We start from the raw sequence: 20,591 nt of genomic DNA on the forward strand, positions 1-20,591 counted from the left end.
AGCCTACCTTTTTCTTTTTTATTTTTTTGAGACAAGGTTTCACCCAGGCTAGAGTGCAGTGGCATGATCACAACTCACTGCAACCTTGACCTCCTGGGCTCAAGGAATCTTCCCACTTCAGCCTCTGGAGTAGCTGGGACTACAGGGGCCCAGCTAATTTTTCGGTTTTTTTGTTTTTTCTGTGGAGACAGAGTCTCACTTTGTTGCCCAGGCTGCTCTTGAACTCATGGGCTCAAGTGATCCTCCTGCTTCAGCATCCCAAAGTGCTGGGATTACAGGTGTGAGCCACTGCACCTGGCCTCTATTTTCTTTTTTTTGTTTGTTTTTGTTTTTGTTTTGTTTTGTTTTTTGAGAAAGGGTCTCACTCTGTCTCCCAGGTCGGAGTACAGTGGCATCACCTCAACTCACTGCAGCCTTGACCTCCTGGGCTCAAGGAATCTTCCCACTTCAGCCTCTGGAGTAGCTGGGACTACAGGGACATGCCACCACGCCCGGCTAATTTTTTGTTTTGTTTTGTTTTGTTTTGTTTTTTGTAGAGACAGCGTCTCACTTTGTTGCCCAGGCTGCTCTTGAACTCATGGACTTAAGTGATCCTCCTGCTTCAGCCTCCCAAAGTGCTGAGATTACAGGCATTAGCCACTGCGCCTGGCCTGTATTTTCTTTTTTGTTTGTTTTTGGTTTTGTTTTGTTTTTTGAGACAGGGTCTCACTCTGTCTCCCAGGTTGGAGTACAGTGGCATCACCTCGGCTCACTGCAGCCTTGACCTCCTGGGCTCAAATGATCCTCCCACCTCAGCCTCCTGAGTAGCTGGGACTGTAGACACACACCACCATGCCTGGCTAATTTTATTATTAATATTTTAAGACAGAGTCTTGCTCCATTGCCCAGGCTGGAGTGCAGTGGCGCAATCTCAACTCAATGCAACTTTTGCTTCCCAGGTTCAAGCGATTCTCCTGCTTCAGCCTCCCGAGTAGCTGGGATTACAAGTGCCCACTACCACACCTGGCTAATTTTTATATTTTTAGTAGGGATGGGGTTTCACCATGTTGTCCAGACTGGTCTCAAACTCCTGACCTCAAGTGATCTGCCCGCCTCAGCCTCCCAAAATTCTGGGATTACAGGTGTGAGACGCTGTGCCTGACCTTGTTATTATTTTTTTTGTAGAGGTGGGGTTTCACCATGTTGCCCAGGCAGTTAAGAGTTGTGCATCTAGCCGGGCATGGTGGCTCATGCCTGTAATCCCATCACTTCGGGAGGCCAAGGTGGGCGGATCAGAAGGTCAGGAGATCGAGACCATCCTGGCTAACAGGGTGCAACCTCGTCTCTACTAAAAATATAAAAATTAGCCAGGCGTGGTGGTGGGCACCTGTAGTCCCAGCTGGTGGGGAGGCTGAGGCAGGAGAATGGCGTGAACCCGGGAGGCGGAGCTTGCAGTGAGCCAAGATGGCGCCACTGCACTCCAGTCAGGGCAACACAGCGAGGCTCCGTATCGGGGGGAAAAAAAAAAAGAATTGTGCATCTATATTTATAAGTGAAATAAGCCTAAAATTTTATTTTCTTCTGTTGTCCTTATCGGGTTTTAGAATCAAGATTTCAAGATTGTAGTAGACTAATAAAGTGAGCCAGGAAGCTTTCTCTCCTTTTCTATTTTCTGGAATAATTTCTGCAAGAAGAGAATTAATGGTTCTCTTGAGAATCTGGCACAATACACCTGTAAACCATTTGGGCCTGAATTTGGGGGGACGTCCTTGACTACCATTTTAATTTCTTTTCTTTTTTTTTTTTTTTTTAAAGGGAGTCTAGCTCTGTCACAGAGACTGGAGTGCAATGGTGCAATCTCGGCTCACTGCAGCCTCCACCTCCCGGGTTCAAGCAATTCAGCCTCTGAAGTATCTCAGACTACGGGCAAGCACCACCATGCCCAGCTAATTTTCTGTAATTTTAGTAAAGATGGGGTTTCGTCATATTGGCCAGGCGAACTCCTGACCTGAGGTGATCCACCTGCCTCGGCCTCCCAAAATGCTGTGATTAGAGGTGTGAGCCACCATGCCCGGCCAATTTTAATTTCATTAATACTTAGTGGTCTATTCAAATTCTCTATTTCTTCAGATACCATTTTTCTTATTTTACATTTCTCTCTTTCTTTTTTTTTCTCAGACATAGTCTCGCTCTGTCACCCAGGCTGGAGTGCAGTGGCGCAATCTCGGCTCACTGCAACCTCCGCCTCCCGGGTTCAAGCGATTCTCCTGCCTCAGCCTCCCAAGTAGCTGGGACTACAGGCATGTACCACCACGCCACCTAATTTTTGTATTTTTAGTAGAGACGGGATTTCACGGTGTTGGCCAGGCTAGTCTTGAACTCCTGACCTTAAGTGATTCCCCTCACCTCCTCGGCCTGCCAAAGTGCTAGGATTACAGGCATGAAACACCATGCCCAGCCCGTCTAGTTCCTAATGGTCTGGTTTCTGACTTGAGTGCCTGATGGTGGCTTCACAGAGGAGGGCAGCAGAGGAGCAGCGTGCCTGTCATTTGGGGAACGGAGGGAGTTTGCCTACCTTTGCACTTCCAGCAAAGGAATGGGATTCTCTGTGACTTTGGATATTTGTGACTGTGTGTGATTGTGCATACTTCTAGGAATGTGTATGTTTATACATGATGCTCTACTGTGCTTCTGTTTATATGAAAATATAAGACTGAAAGATAACAATTTTTTTTTTTTTTTTTTTGACAGAGTTTTGCTCTTGTTGCCCAGGCTGGAGTGCAATGGCGCGATCTTGGCTCACTGCAACCTCCGCCTCCCGGGTTCAAGAGATTCTCCTGCCTCAGCCTCCCTAATAGGTGGGATTACAGGCATGCACCACCACGTCCGGCTAATTTTCTATTTTTCGTAGAGACAGGGTTTCACCATGTTGGCCAGTCTGGTCTCGAACTCCTGACTTTGGGTGCTCTGCCCACCCCTGCCTCTCAAAGTGCTGGGATTGCAGGAGTGAGCCACCGCGCCCGGCAAGAACAATTTTTCAAAAGAAAATTGGTTAAATTATCCTCCATGTAGCTATTCTTCTGTATCTGTTCACAGAGGTCCCTGAGCTGAGAGGGGGTAATTCCGTGGGTCTCTCATTCGATGTCCCTATGTACATCTGCATCTCTGTTAGCGGGTGATTCATTCTGTGTGCTTTTCCATGTCTCTGAGTATCTGCATCTGTAAGAGTCTGTGATTCTATGTGTGTCTCTGTGTCTCTGCACACATCTGGGTCTGTAAGGGTGGAGGATTCTGTATGCATCTCTGTCTTTCGCTGTAGAAGCATATGCATGGAGTGCACATGCTACGTGGTAAGTTCAGACTCTCCAAGTCTGGAAGAAACATTACAACAGGAAATGCTCTGGATTCCAGCTTCCGGATGGAATTTCACTCAGAGAAGTACCCCTTCCTGGTCCTCCCAATAAATGCAGCATTCTTTGTCTTTCAAGAGACTGAGTTGAGGGGGTTTATGCTAACCTTGACCTCAGAGGCCACGTCTTTCAGGAAGATTTGGCAGACCCATGAAATTCCACACCCTGCCACTCACCTCTTGCCAGACCTACTTCTTCCTCTTGAACCCTTTCATAGCTCCATATTATCTACCAGAACAATTCCAATCTAAATTGTCCAGAGCAACCAGAGGAAAACACAAGGAGATGGGGACAAAGAAACAGCATAAGATTAAGTAAATAAATAAAGATAGATACAGGGACAGAAAGACAGAGACCAAGAAATAGGGTTTGAAGGGTGAGAACAGACAGTAAAAAATTGAGATAAAGAAACAGAAGGAGGGCCAGGTGCAGTGGCTCATGCCTGTAATCCCAACATTTTGGGAAGCCAAGGTGAGCAGATCACTTGAACCCAGGAGTTCGAGACTAGCCTCAGCAACATGGCGAAACCCCATTTCTACAAAATACAAAAAATTAGCTGGGCATGTTTGTGTGTACCTGTAGTCCCAGCTACTTAGGGGGCTGAGGCAGGAGGATCACTTGAGCCCAGGAGGTCGAGGCTGCAGTGAGCCACGACCACACCACTGCACTCCAGCCTGGGTGACAAAGTTAGACCTTGTGTCAAAAAAAAAAAAAAAAAAAGGAGGCTGGGTGCTGTAACTCACACTTGTAATCCCAGCACTTTGGGAAGCTGAAGGCTGAGGTGGGAGGATCGCTTGAGCCCAGAGTTTGAGACCAAGCTGGCAACATAATGAGAACACATTTCTAAAAAAAAAAAAAAAAAAAAAAAAATTTAAAAATAAGCCAGGTGCAGTGGCTCACACCTGTAATCCCAGCACTTTGGGAGGCCAAGGCGGGAAGATCACTTGATCCCAGGAGTTCAAGACCAGCCTGGGCAACATAATGAGACCTTGTCTCTACAAAAATAAAGAAAAAATTAGCTAGGTGTGGTGGCACATGCCTGTAGCCCCAGCTACTTGTGAGGTTGATGTAGGAAGATTGCTTGAGTCTGACAGGTTGAGGCTGCAGTCAGTCAAGATTGTGCCACTGCACTCCCACCTGAGCAACAGAGTAAGACCCTGTCTCAAATATTTCTTTATATAAATAGGAAGAAACAGAAGGATGGAGATAGATATACAGAAAGATGGAGTGAGCAAAGTGGAGAACGAGGGACTGACTGAAATGAGGCAGGAATGTAGGGAGAGAGATAAAGAGATGGGGACAGAGACAGAGTTTGGGGTTAGAGGAGCAGCTACATTAAAAATGAGGGAGAGATTAATGGGTAAATATACTATTTGATAGAAGAAATAAGACCTAGTGTTCGATAGATCAGTAGGGTGACTATAGTTTACAGTAACCTATTACACATTTCAAAATAGCTAGAAGAGAATAATTCAAATGTTTCTAGCATAAAGACAAATATTTAAGGTGATGGATATCCCAATCACACTGATTTGATTTTTACAAATAATATAAATGTATTAAAATATCATACGTGGATGGGCACAGTGGCTCATGCCTGTAATCCCACTACTTTGGAAGGTCGAAGCCAAGGTGGGGAGATTACTGGAGTCCAGTCAGGGCAACATAGCAAGACCCCATCTCCACAATAAATAACAAAAAATTAGCCCCACATGGTGGTGCCTACCTATAGTCCCAGCTACTTGGTAGACTGAGGTGGGAGGAAGGCTTGAGCCTAAGAGGTAGAGGCTTTAGGAGCCAAGATCACACCACTGCACTCCAGCCTGGGCAAAAGAGTGAGACCGTATCTGAAAAGATAATAATAATAAACAATGTTAAAAATCATATGTACCCCAGCCAGGCACGGTGGCTCACACCTGTAATCCCAGCACTTTGGGAGACCGAGGTGGATGGATCACCTGAGGTCAGGAGTTCAAGACCAGCCTGCCCAACATGGTGACACACCATCTCTACTAACAATTAAAAAATTAGGCTGGGTGCAATGGCTCACGCCTGTAATCCTTGCACTTTGGGAGCTGAGGCAAGTGGATCACCGAGGTCAGGAGTTTGAGACTAGCCTGGCCAACATGGTAAAACCCTGTCTCTACTAAAAATACAAAAATTCACTGGGCATGGTGGCAGTCACCTGTAATCCCAGCATCTTGGGAGGCTGAGGCAGTAGAATCGCTTAAACCAGGGAGGCAGAAGTTTCAGTGAGCCGAGATTGTGCCACTATACTCCAGCCTGGGTGACAGAGCAAGACTCTCAAAAAAAAAAAAATAATTAGCCAGACATGGTGACACGCTTGTAATCCCAGCTGCTCTGGAGGCTGAGGCATGCGAATCGCTTGAACCTGGGAGGCAGAGGTTGCAGTGAGTGGAGAACACACCACTGCACTCCAGCCTGGGGGACAGAGCGAAACTCCATCTCAAAAAGAAAAATCATATGTATCCCCAAAATATGTACATGTGTTATGCCTCAATTAAAAATTGTTTTAAAATAAAATTAATTAGGCTGGGTGCTTTCGCTCATGCCTGTAATCTCAGCACTTTGGGAGGCTGAGGCGGACAAATCGCCTGAGGTCAGGAGTTCGAGACCAGCCTGGCCAACATGGTGAAACCCCGTCTCTACTAAAAATAAAAAAAAAAAATTAGCCTGGCGTAGTGGTGTGCGTCTGTAATCCCAGCTACCCAGGAGGCTGAGGCAGGGGAATCACTTGAACCCAGGAGGCAGAGGTTGCAATGAACCAAGCTCGCACCACTGCACTTCCAGCCTGGGCAACAGAATGAGGTTCCGTCTCTAAATAAATAAATATATATATAAATAAATAAAATTAATTACAAACAAAACAATTGTGGGCAGAGAGAAAAACAAAGCAATAGTAATAGCCAGGTAGATGGAGGGGAAATGACTAGGATTAGATAAACAAAGATGGAAACAGAGATGGTGGTGACAATGGGGAGGAAAATGTCAATGATGTCAGTCTACATCTTTGAGCATTTGTTCTGTCTGAAACATCTTCTAAGAGGTATACATGTATTAACTCATTTAATCCTCACAGTAACGCTGTGAAGCACAGGTACTATTATCAGCCCTATTTTACAGATGAGGACACTGAGGCACAGCAAGTCAATGGCACATCTAGGACTGGAATCCAAATAGTCAGATACCAGAGACCATACTCTTGACTACTTTGTCAGTGACACAGGTAGAGACAGAAGGACATGGAGCTGGGGACAAGATAGCAGATGAAGCACACCTAGCGACAGAGAAATGGGGACAAGAGTCAGACACATGAGGAAAACAGCCCAACAAGAGAGATGGTGACAGAGAAATAGAGGTAAAAATTGGATATAGAGTGGTGAGAGAGAATCAGGGAGAAGGAGGCAAGAAGACCAACATAGGGGTGTGTGTGAGAGAGGGAAAGACAGAAACAAGAATGTAAATGTTAAGAGGGAAAAAATGAAGACAGAGATACAAAGATCGGAACAGAAAGGTAAGAATAGAGAAAGACAGTGGTAGCAGGGAGCAGAGACAGATGAATGCAGCAACACAAAGAAATGAGGACTGAGAGAGCCAGAGGTAGGATAAATTGGGACAGAGTGATGGAGACTTCTGGAAAGACATAAAAGAGGCCAAGGAACCGATGGAAATTGAAAGGAAAACAGAAAGGACAGAAATTCTGGAATGCATAGAAATTTAGAAACAGGCAGGGTGCGGTGCCTCACGCCTGTAATCCCAGCACTTTTGGAGGCTGAGGCAGGCAGATCACTTGAGGTCAGGAGTTCGACACCAGCCTGGCCAACATGGTGAAACCTCATCTCTACTAAAAGTACAAAAATTAGCTGGGTGTGGTGGTGCATGCCTGTGATCCCAGCTACTCAGGAGGCTGAGGCAGGAAAATCACTTGAACCTGGGAGGCAGAGGTTGCAGTGAGCTGAGATCACACCACCACACTCCAGCCTGGGTGACAGAGTGAGACTCCGTCTCAGAAAAAAAAAAAAAACAGATGAGGGAGAACAATGTGGTCATATATATAAGGACAGAGACATGGACCAAGATGAGGATCCTGAGTTAGACTCAGACAGGATGGCAGGGTAGCCGGCAACATAACTAATAGAATGAGAGAAAAAGAGTGAGAGGGGAGAGAGTTTGAGAGAGACAATAGGAGAGACAGGAAAAAGAAACAGCCAGACAATTGTAAACAGACAAGAAAAAGCAAAATAGAGACAGAGATAGTGGATGTCTGAGAGATGGTGACAGTGATGGCTAACTGGGAGGAAGAGAGACAAAAACACGAAAGAAATAGTGGCTGAGCACGGTGACTCATGCCTGTAATCCCAGCACTTTGGAAGGCCGAGGCGGGTGGATCACCTGAGGTCAGGAGTTCAAGACCAGCTTGGCCAACATGGTGAAACCCTGTCTCTACTAAAAATACAAAAATTAGCCGGGTGTGGCGGTGGGCACCTGTAATCCCAGCTACTCAGGAGGCTGAGGCAGGAGAACTGTTTGAACCCAGGAGGCAGAGGTTGCAGTGAGCTGAGACTGTGCCATTGCATTCCAGCCTGGGCGACAGAGTGAGACTCTGTCTCAAAAAAAAAAAAAAGAGAGAGAGAGAGAGAGAAATAGAGACAAAAGGATTAAATCTTTCTGATCCGACAATCATTCACAAGTCTCTTGGCTATATCAGGGCGAGCACTGGGCCGTATGGGGCCCACTAGACTATGAGTTCAGGAAGGCAAGGCCCAGGCCTTTGTTATTCCTTACTGTATCCTACACTCATGATAGACTACCAGTCACATGGAGAGCTCCATTTATTAAACATTAGGCACCATGTCCTGTGCATGCCTTTTCATGGATTATGTCATCAGAACCTCACAGCTCTAATGTAGAAGGTGTTATTATCATCCACAGTTTACACATGGGGAAACTGAGACTCCAAACAATGAACAACTTGCCCAACATCACACAGAGGAGCTAAGAGTGAGTGAAGCTCCAGCTCAAACCAATGGTGAGAGTATATCATGAACCAAGGATTGGGATGAATCCTTTTCCATGCACTGAAGATATAAAAAGCCAAATTCCAGTCTGCCTGCTTCCAAGGACTACATGTTTGACTACCATGCCATACTGCTTCAATTGAAGGTTTGCTGACAGACTAATGGAAGACTGCGGTCTCTAGGGTAAGTGTGTCCTGACTCCTTGTCCTCTGGAGCTCCCTCCTTCTAGTAGAGGAGGCAGACCTACCTAGCGTAGAGAGACTGGGAAAGCTCAGAAAAACTGGGGAAACGGCAGAAATAAAGTCCTGTGGGAAAAACAGCCTGGGAAAATCAGACAAAGCTTCCTGGAGGAGGAGGTAATTTAAAGAGGCCAGAAGTAGATTTACATAGAAGTCAATGAAGCTTAAGCTTCAGGGCCCCTCCTTTGCATAGGTCTCTTCCAAGGCCCTGTTTAAAGAACAGTGAACAATCACAGTACTGGAGATTTGTCATTCTACAAAAAAATTAAAATGCCCTGAAATCTTATAACTCATTTATGAAAGAAACTAGACAAGGGTTTTCCCAAATTTGATAGCAGTCCTAAACATATATAAAATATTATCATAGTATGAAAGTTTGCTAAACTGTCAATAGTAAAAAACAAATTTCTATCAACCATGCTAATAAGAAAGACTAATTTTTTCTTTTTTTTTTTTGAGACTGGATCTTGCTCTGTCACCCAGGCTGCAGTGCAGTGGCACAATCATGGCTCACTGCAGCCTCAACCTCCTGGGCTCAAGGGATCCTCTTGCCTCAGCCTCCCAAGTAGCTGGAATTATAGGCAGGCACCACCATGCCTGGCTAATTTTTTAATTTTTTGTAGAGACAGGTCTCACTATGTTGCCCAGGTTAGTCTCCAACTCCTGGGCTCAGCCATTCTTCCGCCTCAGCCTCCCAAAGTGCTGGGATTACAGGCATTAGCCATCGCGCCTGGCCCTCTATTATCTCTATGGCAAATGACCTTACTTCATGCATCAGTGACAAAATAGAAGCCATCGAGAATTTTTGCAGGGCCTTTATCTGCCCTCCACTCAATCTGTAAAGTTACCTGTATTTGCATTTGTCTTTTTCTCATTCCTTTGTGTTACAATTAAGGGTCCAGGAACCCTCTGAGGCTCGGTACCAACCTTTCATTTCCCTTGTGTTAGTGCCTTTCTCTCTCTCTCTCTCTCTCCCTCTCTCTCTCTCTCTCTCTACTGGATCATTCCCAGAAGCAAACATAGTCCAGCATCTCTCATCTTAAAAAAAAATCATTATTTGACCCTCTTCCTATGATCATGCTATCTCCCTAGGATCTATTTCCCTTCACAGCCATGTTTCTCAAGGGAACTGCATACACACGTAACCCCACTTCACTGGGGTGGGAGGAAGTGTTCCCTCTAACCTCAGTGAGGATCCTATAACAATCTACACTCCCTCCAGCCCTCTAGGCAATTAGTCGTGTTTTTTAAAATTAATTAATTATCAATATATTTGTTTTTCATGATATACATTATAAATTTTATAATATACGTATCTGTACAGTTTGAATTAACAATTTTAAAAATCTGTGTCCCTATCACCTAGCTTCAATAAGAGATCATTTACTAATGACAAAACTCCTTGTATGACTCTCCCCAGTCACATCTCCTTCACCTCTGTGACAGGTAACTGCTGTCCTGAATTTTTCATTTTTCACTCCTTGCTTTTCTCGTTTTGTAATATATGACTGCATCCACATACTGTTTAATTCTGCATGGTTTTCAGCTTTGTATAAACATATTCTTCTGTGACTTTTTAAAATCAGTATTAGGTCTCCTGAGTCTCATCCATGTGGATACATGTAGCTACAATTCATTCATTTCTTAAATTTCCTTATAGTATTCTGTTGTGTAAATGAGTGGGCTGGGCGCGGTGGCTCACGCCTATGATCCCAGCACTTTGAGAGGCAGAGGCGGGTGGATCACCTGAGGTCAGGAGTTGGAGACCAGCCTGACCAACATGTTGAAACCCCATCTCTACTAAAAATACAAAAAGTTAGCCAGGCATGGTGGCAGATGCCTGTAATCCCATCTACTCAGGAGGCTGAGGCAGAGAAATGCTTGAACCCGGGAGGCAGAGGTAGCAGTGAGCCAAGATCGCGCCCTTGCACTCCAGCCTGGGCAGCAAGAGTGAAACTCCATCTCAAAAAAAAAAAAGTATGAGTGTATTTATCCTATACTCTTGTTTCCAGTTTCTTGCTGTTACAAACAGACTCGTAAACATTCTTGTACATGACTCCCAATACACATACATGTTGCTTTAAGGAGCAGTTCTCAAACTTTTTGGTCTCAGGACCCCTTTATATTCTTAAAAAGCATTGCAGACCCCAAAGAGCTTTGATTTATGTGGTTTATATCAATTGATATTTGCTGTATTCGAAATTAAAGCTGAAAAAGTTTAAATACATTAAAATAACAAACCAATTATATTAACACGATATATTTTTATGAAAAATGACTATTTTTCAACACAAAAAGAATTTAGTGAGGAGTGGCATTGTTTTACATTTTTGTAAATCTCTTTATGGCTTAATAGAAGACAGCTGGATTCTCATATCTGCCTCTGCATTCAATCTGTTGTGATATCACATGTCATGTAGCCTCTGGAAAACTCCACTCTACATTCTTGAGAGAATGAGAGTAAAAAAGCAAGTAACATCTTACTATATTATGGTTTTGGTTCTCCCCACTACCCTCCTCCACAGGATCCCCAGATCACACTGTGAGAACTGCTGCTCTGGGGTATATACCTAGAATTGCCAGGTCACAGAGTATGTGCATCATTCAGCTTTACTAGAAAATGCCCAAGTTTTTCTAGAATGGTTGTATCAATTTACACTCCCACCAATGGTATCCATTCACTCTTCATCCATTCTGGTGTTCACCCCCACCACTCCTCCAAAACCACTATTATCAAGGTCATGAATGATATCAATGTTGCCATAGCCAATGGACCCTTTTAAATCCTCAACTTCTCAGCACTCTTGGAACATCCTTGACACACTCCTGGTTATATCCCTGCCTCTTTTTGTTGTTGTTGTTTTTAAGATTTTTTTTTTTTCTTTGAGACGGAGTCTCGCTCTGTCGCCCGGGCTAGAGTGCAGTGGCCGGATCTCAGCTCACTGCAAGCTCCGCCTCCCGGGTTTACGCCATTCTCCCGCCTCAGCCTCCCGAGTAGCTAGGACTACAGGCGCCCGCCACCTCGCCCGGCTACTTTTTTGTATTTTTTTTTAGTAGAGACGGGGTTTCACCATGTTAGCCAGGATGGTCTCGATCTCCTGACCTCGTGATCCGCCCGTTTCGGCCTCCCAAAGTGCTGGGATTACAGGCTTGAGCCACCGCGCCTGGCCTAAGATTTTTTTGAGACGGAGTCTCGCTCTGTGGCCCAGGATGGACTGCAGTGGTGCCATCTCGGCTCACTGCAAGCTCCGCCTCCTGCATTCACGCCATTCTCCTGCCTCAGCCTCCTGAGTAGCTAGGACTACAGGCACCCACCACCATGCCCAGCTAATTTTTTGTATTTTTAGTTGAGACAGGGTTTCACCGTGTTAGCCAGGATGGTCTCGATCTCCTGACCGTGTGACCCGCCTGCCTCGGCCTCCCAAAGTGCTAGGATTACAGGCGTGAGCCACCACTCCCAGAGCTCTTTACTTCTTTTTCAGTCTCTGCCAACTTCTGCTCCTTCACTCAACTTGTAAAGTTGAAGTTCCTCAAAGCTCAGTCATGGATCCTATTCCTTTCTCAGTCTTTACTGTTTCAGGGTGATTTTTTCTACTGTTGGCTTTTACGCCATCTTTATGCTGACAACTCTCACTTATATCTGAAACAGACTTCTCCCCTGGGATGTGTATACCACTATCTACTTGACTTATCCACTTGGATATCTCAAGGGCATGTCCAGCTTAGCATATCCAAAACTGAACTCTTGATCTTCCCCTGAAAATCTGTTCCTCTTTCTGTCTTCTTCATCTCAATGAGTGACTGGCCTACCATCACCAGATCCCTTGGAGCCATCCTTGATTCTCCTTTCCCCCTCCCTCTCCCAAGCCTTCACACCAAGCCTTCTCAATTCTAAATATCTCTCAAATCGGTCTGCCTCTCTCTATCTCCACTGCCACCATCATCTCTGGCTGCAGTAGGTTCTAATTTTGTCCACCTGCAATTCAATCTAGAGCAACCAAAGTCATCTTCGTAAAATGTTAAATATACCCTGTGAACCTCAAGCTTAAAACCTTTCAATGTGTATTTCAGCATTTTGGGGATGTGAGGTATCTGCAAAAGAGATACTATTTCCTCCGGATCCAGTTCACATATGATACAAACTGAAGCGTTTCATGAAACATACTTATCCTTCCTACATGATCCTATGATATACTCTTTTTATTAATTAATTAATTTTGTGTGTGTGTGTGTGTGTGTGTGTGTGTGTGTATGTGAGACAGAGTAGCCCAGGCTGGAGTGCAGTAGCGCGATCTCGCCTCACTGCAACCTCCGTCTCCTGGGTTCAAGCCATTCTCCTGCCTCAGCCACCCTAGTAGCTGGGATTACAGGCACGCTCCACCACACCCGGCTAATTTTTGTTTTTTTAGTAGACGGGATTTCACCATATTGGTCAGGCTGGCCTCAAACTCCTGACCTCAGGTGATCCACCCACCTCGACCTCCCAAAGTGCTGGGATTACAGGCGTGAGCCACCACGCCCAGCCCATTCTTATATTTTCTATTCTTAAATAGATTTCAGTACCTTCTCCAGTTTGACCCACATTTGAAAGCACTGCTTCAATACCTTTTCATTGCTTGTAGAATAAAACCCATTATTCTTAACGTGGCCTGAAAAGCCCTGCATAATCTAGCTCCTGCCTACCTTTTGGATCTCATATCCCACCTCTCTTGCCTTCCAAACACTGTGCTTTAGCTATATTAGCCTTCTGTAGCTCCTAAATAGGCCATTTATCTTCCCCCCCAGGGCCTTCCCACTTGCTGTATCTTTTGCCTGGAGCACTTTTCTCTCTATTCCTCATCTGCCAACTCCCACTCCTTCAGGGGTCAGCTTAAATAGCGGCCCTTGCCTGACCCCTCAGGCTAAATCACTCCCCCTCCACACACTTACCCTTTATTCTCTTTCCTATCACCCTGTTCTGTCCCTTTATAACCTTATCACAATTCGTAATTATGTGTGTTTATGTGTTGTAATTATGTGTTTATTTCACATCCTCTCCAGTACCAGCCAGTGAACTCTGAGGACAGTTTTTTCACCATTATCTTGTTCATGTCTGTCTTATTCACTGCTGCATAGCTAGTGCATCACATGGTGCCTGGCCCATAGTTTGTGTTCAAAAGATATTCGTTGAATGACCTGAGATCTGAAGAACAAATGAAGTGGAATTGGGGAGATGTGGAGAAAGTTTCACTCAGGGAGAACAGCATATGCAAAAACTTGGAGGCTTGAGAGACTAAGGAATAGTTTAAGAATTTCAGCATGGAAAGGCTGGCAGGGGCACAGATCATGAAGGGTCCAGCGTAACCTTTCCTGTTAAGGAAGGTGGGTTTCCTTTTGAGCCAGTAGAGACCCTCACTGAAGGGTCCTAAACATGGGAGTGATATAATTTGATTTAACATTTATTTAATTAACTTATATTTATTATTATTATTTTTTTTGAGACACGTCTTGCTCTGTCGCCCAGGCTGGAGTGCAGCGGCACCATCTTCGCTCACAACAACCACCGCCTCCAGGGTTCAAGCAATTCTCTGCCTCAGCCTCCTGAGTAGCTGGGATTACAGGCATCCGCCCCCACGCGTGGCTAATTTTTGTATTTTTAGTAGAGGTAGGGTTTCACCATCTTGGCCAGGCTGATCTCGAACTCCTGACCTAAAGTGATCTGCCCACCTCGGCCTCCCAAAGTGCTGGGATTACAGGCGTGAGCCACTGCACCTGGCCTTATTTATGTTTTCAAAAGATATACACTGCCTATAGTGTAGAAAATAGAATCCAGAGAACAAGACTGAAATAGGGAGGCTGTGACAGTATTGCAAGTTAGAAATGGTTCTGGTCTAAATCAGGGTAGTGGCAACAGAAATGTAGAGATTACATAAATAGATTTGGTAGGAGGTCAAAATGATGGGACTTGGTGACTGAATGGGGGATGGAGGAGAGAAAAGAATTAAGGGTGTAACCCAGGTTTCTGCTCTGACTGGTGTCATTCACTAAGGTAAGACACAAAGAAGGACAAACAGGTTGGAAGGAGGATGCCTTGAGTTGGGAAGAAGCTGAGGTTTTAGGTGTCTCTGGGATATTCAGGTAGAGCTGCCTAATAACCAGTTGAATGCACGGGTCAGGAGAAATATCTGGTTTTGAGGTATCAATTTGGGAGTCATCAGCAAAGATATGATCATTGAAGCCATGGGAGCAAATGAGATATAGAAAAAGAGCGGCCTCTAATCCGAGGCTGCTGTTTGCTCAAGTGGATCACTTGAGGTCAGTAGTTGAAGACCTGCCTGGCCAACATGGCGAAACCCCGTCTCTACTAAAAATACAAAAGTTATTCGGGCGTGGTGGTGCGTGCCTGTAATGCCAGCTACTTGGGAGGCTGAGGCAGGAGGAATAGCTTGAACCCAAGAGGCGGAAGTTGCAGTGAGCCTAGATTGCACCACTGCACTCCAGCCTGGGCGACAGAGCAAGACTCTGTCTCAGAAAGAAAAAAAGAAAAAAAAAAGCATATATAGAGAGAGGATGAGAGAGCTCAGACCAAAGCCCTAAAGAGCACCAGCATAAAGCGTTGGACAAAGAGAAGCCTGGAAAGTAAAAAAAGAATTACTAAGGAAGCAGAAGAAAAACAAGGAAAGTGCAGTGTCATGGAAGTGGTTTAAGGAGGAGGGAGTGGTCAACAGTGCCAAATGCTATCAAGAAACCAAGTAGGATAACCTCTGAAAAGATTCTATGGGGGCTGGGCACGGTGGCTCACGCCTGTAATAGGGCGGGCGAATCACAAAGTTAGGAGTTCGAGACAAGCCTGGCCAATATGGTGAAACCTCGTCTCTACTAAAAATACAAAAAATTAGCTGGGCGTAGTGGCGGACGCCTGTAATCCCAGCGACTCGGGAGGCTGAGGCAGGAGAATCGCTTGAACCCAGGAGGCGGAGATTGTAGTGAGCCGAGATCATGCCACTGCATTCCAGCCTGGGCGACAGAGTGAGACTGTTTCAAAAAAAAAAGAAAAAGAAAAAGAAAAAGAAAAAAAAAGATTCTATGGGATTTAGTGAGATTCTTCATGGCAGACCCTGATGAGAGAGAGCCGTTTCAAGCAAGTAGTGGAGGCAGATTGGAGTGGGTTGAAAGATAAGTAGGAGGTGGGAAAATGAAGACAGTTGGGTGTAGGCAACTCTTTTGAGAAGTTTGTGGAAGAGAAGAGAAGGAGGTGGTTGGAGAGGGAGAATTCTTGGTAATTGTTTATTTGTTTTTAGATGGAACAGGCATGAGTATGTTTAGATGCTGTTGGGAAGGAGCAAGGACAAATTCCTAGGCTTCGTAGCAAAAAGTCAAGAGCTTCCTCTACGGTGGCTTCTGTTTACTCTCTGCAGTAGGTCAGGTTATTTGCTGAGGGTTACAGAGCAGATGGAGAAGTTGGGGGTTTGAGGGGAAAGGAGGTCTGAAATGGCCACTGTGGAGAACGGGAGGGAGAGCTGACTAGTAGGGTTGTGGGTCAAAACTGAGGGCCTGGTAGAAGCTGGGAACCATGGGTTTATAGTGGCATAAATCTGTGAAGTTGAATAGTTTTCTCCAGCAATGTTTAGCCGCCTGGGCGCAGGCATGGAAAAGGCGGACAGTTGGACTGATTCAAGATTGGGATGTTGCCAGACGGATGCGACAAATCAGGGAACTGAGGGTATTTAAGAAAGTGACTAAGTAAGGGACCATGATATCTGGTTTGAGCAGAGTGAAGGAGAATCAGAGACAGGTCCTCTATGAGCTCAGCCCTAGGAACACTCGGGAACATGCGGAAAGGCTTTTGGAAAAGAGAGTGAAAGGCAAGCAGAGGGGAGAAGACCTGAGATGGGATGGAAGGGCAGATATGGGGGAAGGGGGGTTGAGCCCGGAGACTTGCCTGTGGGGAAAGCAGGCTGAGGGGGAATTTTTTAAGGGGCAGGAGGGCCTTGAGAGCGGTAGCAGCGAGAAGTGAGGCGGCCCCGAGCGAGGGGGCGTGGTCAGGCGCAAATCCCGGGCGAGGGGGCGGGGCCCCGGTAACTGGGTCCCAGCGCCGCTGTGGCTGCGGCTGCCTCTGCGAGGCTCCCGCCTCCCCACCCCCTTTCCCAGGGCTCCTTCCCGCCCGCCGCCGCCGAGCCCCAGGCCGAGGCTGGGGAGGACACTGGAGCCCGGCCCAGGCCGTTCTCCTGCCCCAGGGGCTGGAGCATCGTCTGGGACGACTGGCTGAAGGCGAGCCCCGCAGCCTAAGCGCGGCGCACACGCGCGCCCCCGGCCACCGCCGTTCTCTTCCCTCCCCTCTTCTCCCCTCCCCTCTCCTCCGCCCCCGGCTTCGGCTGCGGCGGGAGGAAGAACGCTTTCCAACCAGCCAGGAGAGCCCAGATCTATTCCCATTCGGGGAGAAAGAAGAGACCCCGCACTTGGATCCGACCGACTTCTCGCCCCGGGGCCACGGAAGTGGCTCGCAGTCTACGAGAGAGTCCCCGCCGAGCGTAGCCCTTCAACCCTCGCCCAACCGCAGCCGCATAGACAGCGCTCCCCAGCGGGCCCCCGGCCCCGTCGAGCCCACTCCCCGCACGGGGCCGGGGCCGGGGCCGGCGATGCCTGGCACGGCAGCGGCGGTGGCCGCGGCTGCTGCTGCTACTGCCACCGCTGCCACGGCTGCTGGCCCGGGCCCGGGCTGGGGGCTTGAGTCTCCGCAGTGGGGCTGAGCCCGCAGCCCCGCCCCCCGATCCTGAGGCCGCTGCTCCGCCGGGCGCCGGGCCTCCTCCGCCCGCGCCTCCGCCCCAGGAGCTGGAGCCAAGCGGGGAGCTCGGGCCCCGCGCCCAGGCCCGGACCATGCATGGCCACCGAGCCCCGGGGGGCGCCGGGCCTTCGGAGCCCGAACACCCGGCCGCGAACCCGCCGGGCGCCGCTCCGCCGGCCTGTGCCGACTCGGACCCTGGAGCCTCAGAACCCGGACTGCTGGTGCTCAGGGGCTCAGGTTCGGCTCTTGGCGGCCCACTGGATCCCCAGTTTGTCGGACCCTCGGACACCAGCCTGGGTGCTGCTCCAGGCCACCGGGTCTTGCCCTGCGGTCCCAGTCCACAGCACCACCGGGCCCTACGCTTCTCTTACCACCTGGAGGGCTCGCAGCCTCGGCCTGGTGAGTGAGTGACCGAGAGAGCATGGGAGCCCGGGCCACGGGCCTGGTACTGGAAGCGGGTTCTTGTTCTCGAGTCCTCTAAGCCCCACCTCGGGACAGGCTCCCTTACCTCGGCCCTTTGGGTCCCCTCAACCTTCTTCCCCTCCCCACGCCCCTTGGCCTTGTGTCCAGTCCTTTCAACCTCTGTCCCCATCTCCTCTCTCTGTCCCTTGTGCCCCTCAACCACTCCAACCCCCTTCTTGTCTGTCTGCTGAGGCTAATGGGAGAGGGAGCACTCGCGAGAAAAAGAGGGAGGATTGCAAGGCAGCAACGGATATTTGGTTGGGGAAACCAGGGTTTAGTTTGGAGAACAGAAGAAAAAAAAGGAGTCTTCCATTTGCCAAGCGCCTACATTGTACCAGGCACTGGACTGGGTGCTTTACGTAGATTTTCATTTCAGCTGCAGGAACCCTCATGAAGTAGATACTATTAGTCCCATTTTGTAGGGAAGGAAACTGAAGCTCAGAGAAGTTAAGCTACTTGCCCAAGGTCACACAGCTAGTAGGGAGCCAGGATTTGAACCAGATCTATTTGTGTCCAAAGTCTGTGGTCTTTCTGCTTCCCCACACTGAGGCTGGAGACCATGAAAGTAATGCCAAGCCTTCTGCTTATGTGATTTTCTCCTGTACTATTCAGCAGCCCTGGAGTATGAGCAGAAAAAAAAAAAGAAGGATGGTGGATTGATCCAAGGTTGGGATTTTGCCAGGTGTGTGTGGCGGGAGAGCAAGGGAAGGAAGGAGTAGACGGTGCTGATGAGAGAGAAAGGTGGAAGAGGTGGGCCTTGGGAGTCAGGCTAGAGGAGAAGGTTGGAGGGGCTGATAGGTAGGGAGACAGCAGAAAAGCCAACAGAGGCAGAAGCCAGTTGTAGCAGGAGCTGGAGAGCTGCAGGGCCACGAGGTTGGTTGTGATGTGAAATCAGGATGGTTTCTTGGGTTTGAAAAGGTGGAGCAGCTCTAGGTCAGGCTGAGGCCACAGACCACTGCCTTTGTGCTACACAGGCCTAAGTGTCTGAGGAGCCCAGCAGGACCTCCCCCATATGGGGACATTCTCTTTTTTTTTTTTTTTTGAGACGGAGTCTCGCTCTGTCGCCCAGGCTGGAGTGCAGTGGCCAGATCTCAGCTCACTGCAAGCTCCGCCTCCTGGGTTTACGCCATTCTCCTGCCTCAGCCTCCCGAGTAGCTGGGACTACAGGCGCCCGCCACCTCGCCTGGCTAGTTTTTTGTATTTTTAGTAGAGACGGGGTTTCACCGTGTTAGCCAGGATGGTCTTGATCTCCTGACCTCGTGATCCGCCCGTCTCGGCCTCCCAAAGTGCTGGGATTACAGGCTTGAGCCACCGCGCCCGGCCGGGGACATTCTCATATGGGCCTGAGCCCAGGAGCCACAGAAGAAGAGCACAGCACATCTGCCCTGCCTTCCACTGGGACTGAAGGAGTTATTAAGCCTTTGGGGGCTCCCGGGTTCACACCTCAGGTTCCACAGATCTCTGGGACCATGGCCTTGCACCAGGTAGCAGTAGTGAAGTATAAAGCATGGGCAGGATGTACCTTTTGCTGCCGTCATGACCTTGGGCTAGGCATGGAACCTATGGGAGATTTCAGGGGGCTCCTTCCGTGTGGGCTGAAGATAACCAACTGGCAACAGGCCCTTAACGCCCTGGCCTGCAGGTTACTTCTGCTGGCTTTCCAAACTCCCCTTGACACTGTGTAAAGTCAGTGCCTTTTTTCAGATGCCAAAACAGGCCACAAGCACTCCCACCCCAGGACTTTGCATTGGCTTTTCCTTCTGGCTGGAAGCTCTTCCCCCAGCCCTCTCTACCTGGCTTGCTCCTCGTCTTGCATGTCTCAGGTCAAATGTCACCTCTTCCAAGAGACCATCCCTGACCACTTTAGGTAGGGCCACTTGTGAGCCTCCATCAGAGACTGTGAGTGTGCTTCCATCCTTGCGCTTAGTACAGTCTGAAATTATCTTATTGTATGTGTGTACTCGTTTATTGCCTGTCTTCCTTCACTAGAATGTGAGCTCCATGGGGGCAAGGCGACTATATCTCTTTTGCTCACTGTTGTATCCCCAGCAACTAGCACAGTGCCTAACACACGGTAGTTGCTCAATAAATCCTCATTAAATAAATGCCTAAACAGATACTAAAGAAGCACATAGTAGGCCCCGCAGTAACTACTGCCTAAAAGAAGGACACCAGGCCGGGCGCGGTGGCTCACGCCTGTAATCCCAGCACTTTGGAAGGCCAAGGCGGGTGGATCACGAGGTCAGGAGTTCAAGATCATCCTGGCTAACACGGTGAAACCCCTCTCTACTAAAATACAAAAAAATTAGCCGGGAGTGGTGGTGGACGCCTGTAGTCCCAGCTACTCGGGAGACTGAGGCAGGAGAATGGTGTGAACCCGGGAGGCGGAGCTTGCAGTGAGCCAAAATCATGCCACTGCACTCCAGCCTGGGAGACAGAGCAAGACTCCGTCTCAAAAAAAAAAAAAAAAAAAGGACACCAAATTCCTGCCCTCTGGATACTCTTGATCTGAAAGTCAGTAGCTGGGCAATGTCTGGACCCCTAGTCTCTGGCCTCTGTAATCAATACATGGTGATGATTCTGAGTATGCCTTCCCAATCCACCAATTCATTCAAATTACAAATCATAATACCCTTCCTAAACCACTCTCCTCCTCCCCAAAAAGGCAACACAGAGTTCCCAGGATCCTTTTCCCCAA

General features: G+C 47.9%; 2 protein-coding genes across 2 annotated transcripts in view; one reads left to right on the plus strand and one right to left on the minus strand.

Annotated features, from left to right (window-relative positions):
• The window catches only part of GNL3L (G protein nucleolar 3 like), a 72,809-nt gene extending 54,900 nt beyond the window's left edge, over window positions 1-17,909 (minus strand). The window contains exon 1 of the mRNA XM_025372261.1: window positions 17,803-17,909. The gene's annotated coding sequence lies outside the window, so the exon portion shown is untranslated. The remainder of the gene's footprint in view (window positions 1-17,802) is intronic.
• The window catches only part of FGD1 (FYVE, RhoGEF and PH domain containing 1), a 49,574-nt gene continuing 45,712 nt past the window's right edge, over window positions 16,730-20,591 (plus strand). Inside the window, exon 1 of the mRNA XM_025372260.1 lies at window positions 16,730-17,830. Coding sequence (XP_025228045.1) covers window positions 17,524-17,830 — 307 coding nt within the window. The 5' untranslated portion in view covers window positions 16,730-17,523. The remainder of the gene's footprint in view (window positions 17,831-20,591) is intronic.

This window comes from Theropithecus gelada, chromosome X, assembly GCF_003255815.1.
Source record: "Theropithecus gelada isolate Dixy chromosome X, Tgel_1.0, whole genome shotgun sequence".
NCBI lineage: Eukaryota > Metazoa > Chordata > Mammalia > Primates > Cercopithecidae > Theropithecus > Theropithecus gelada.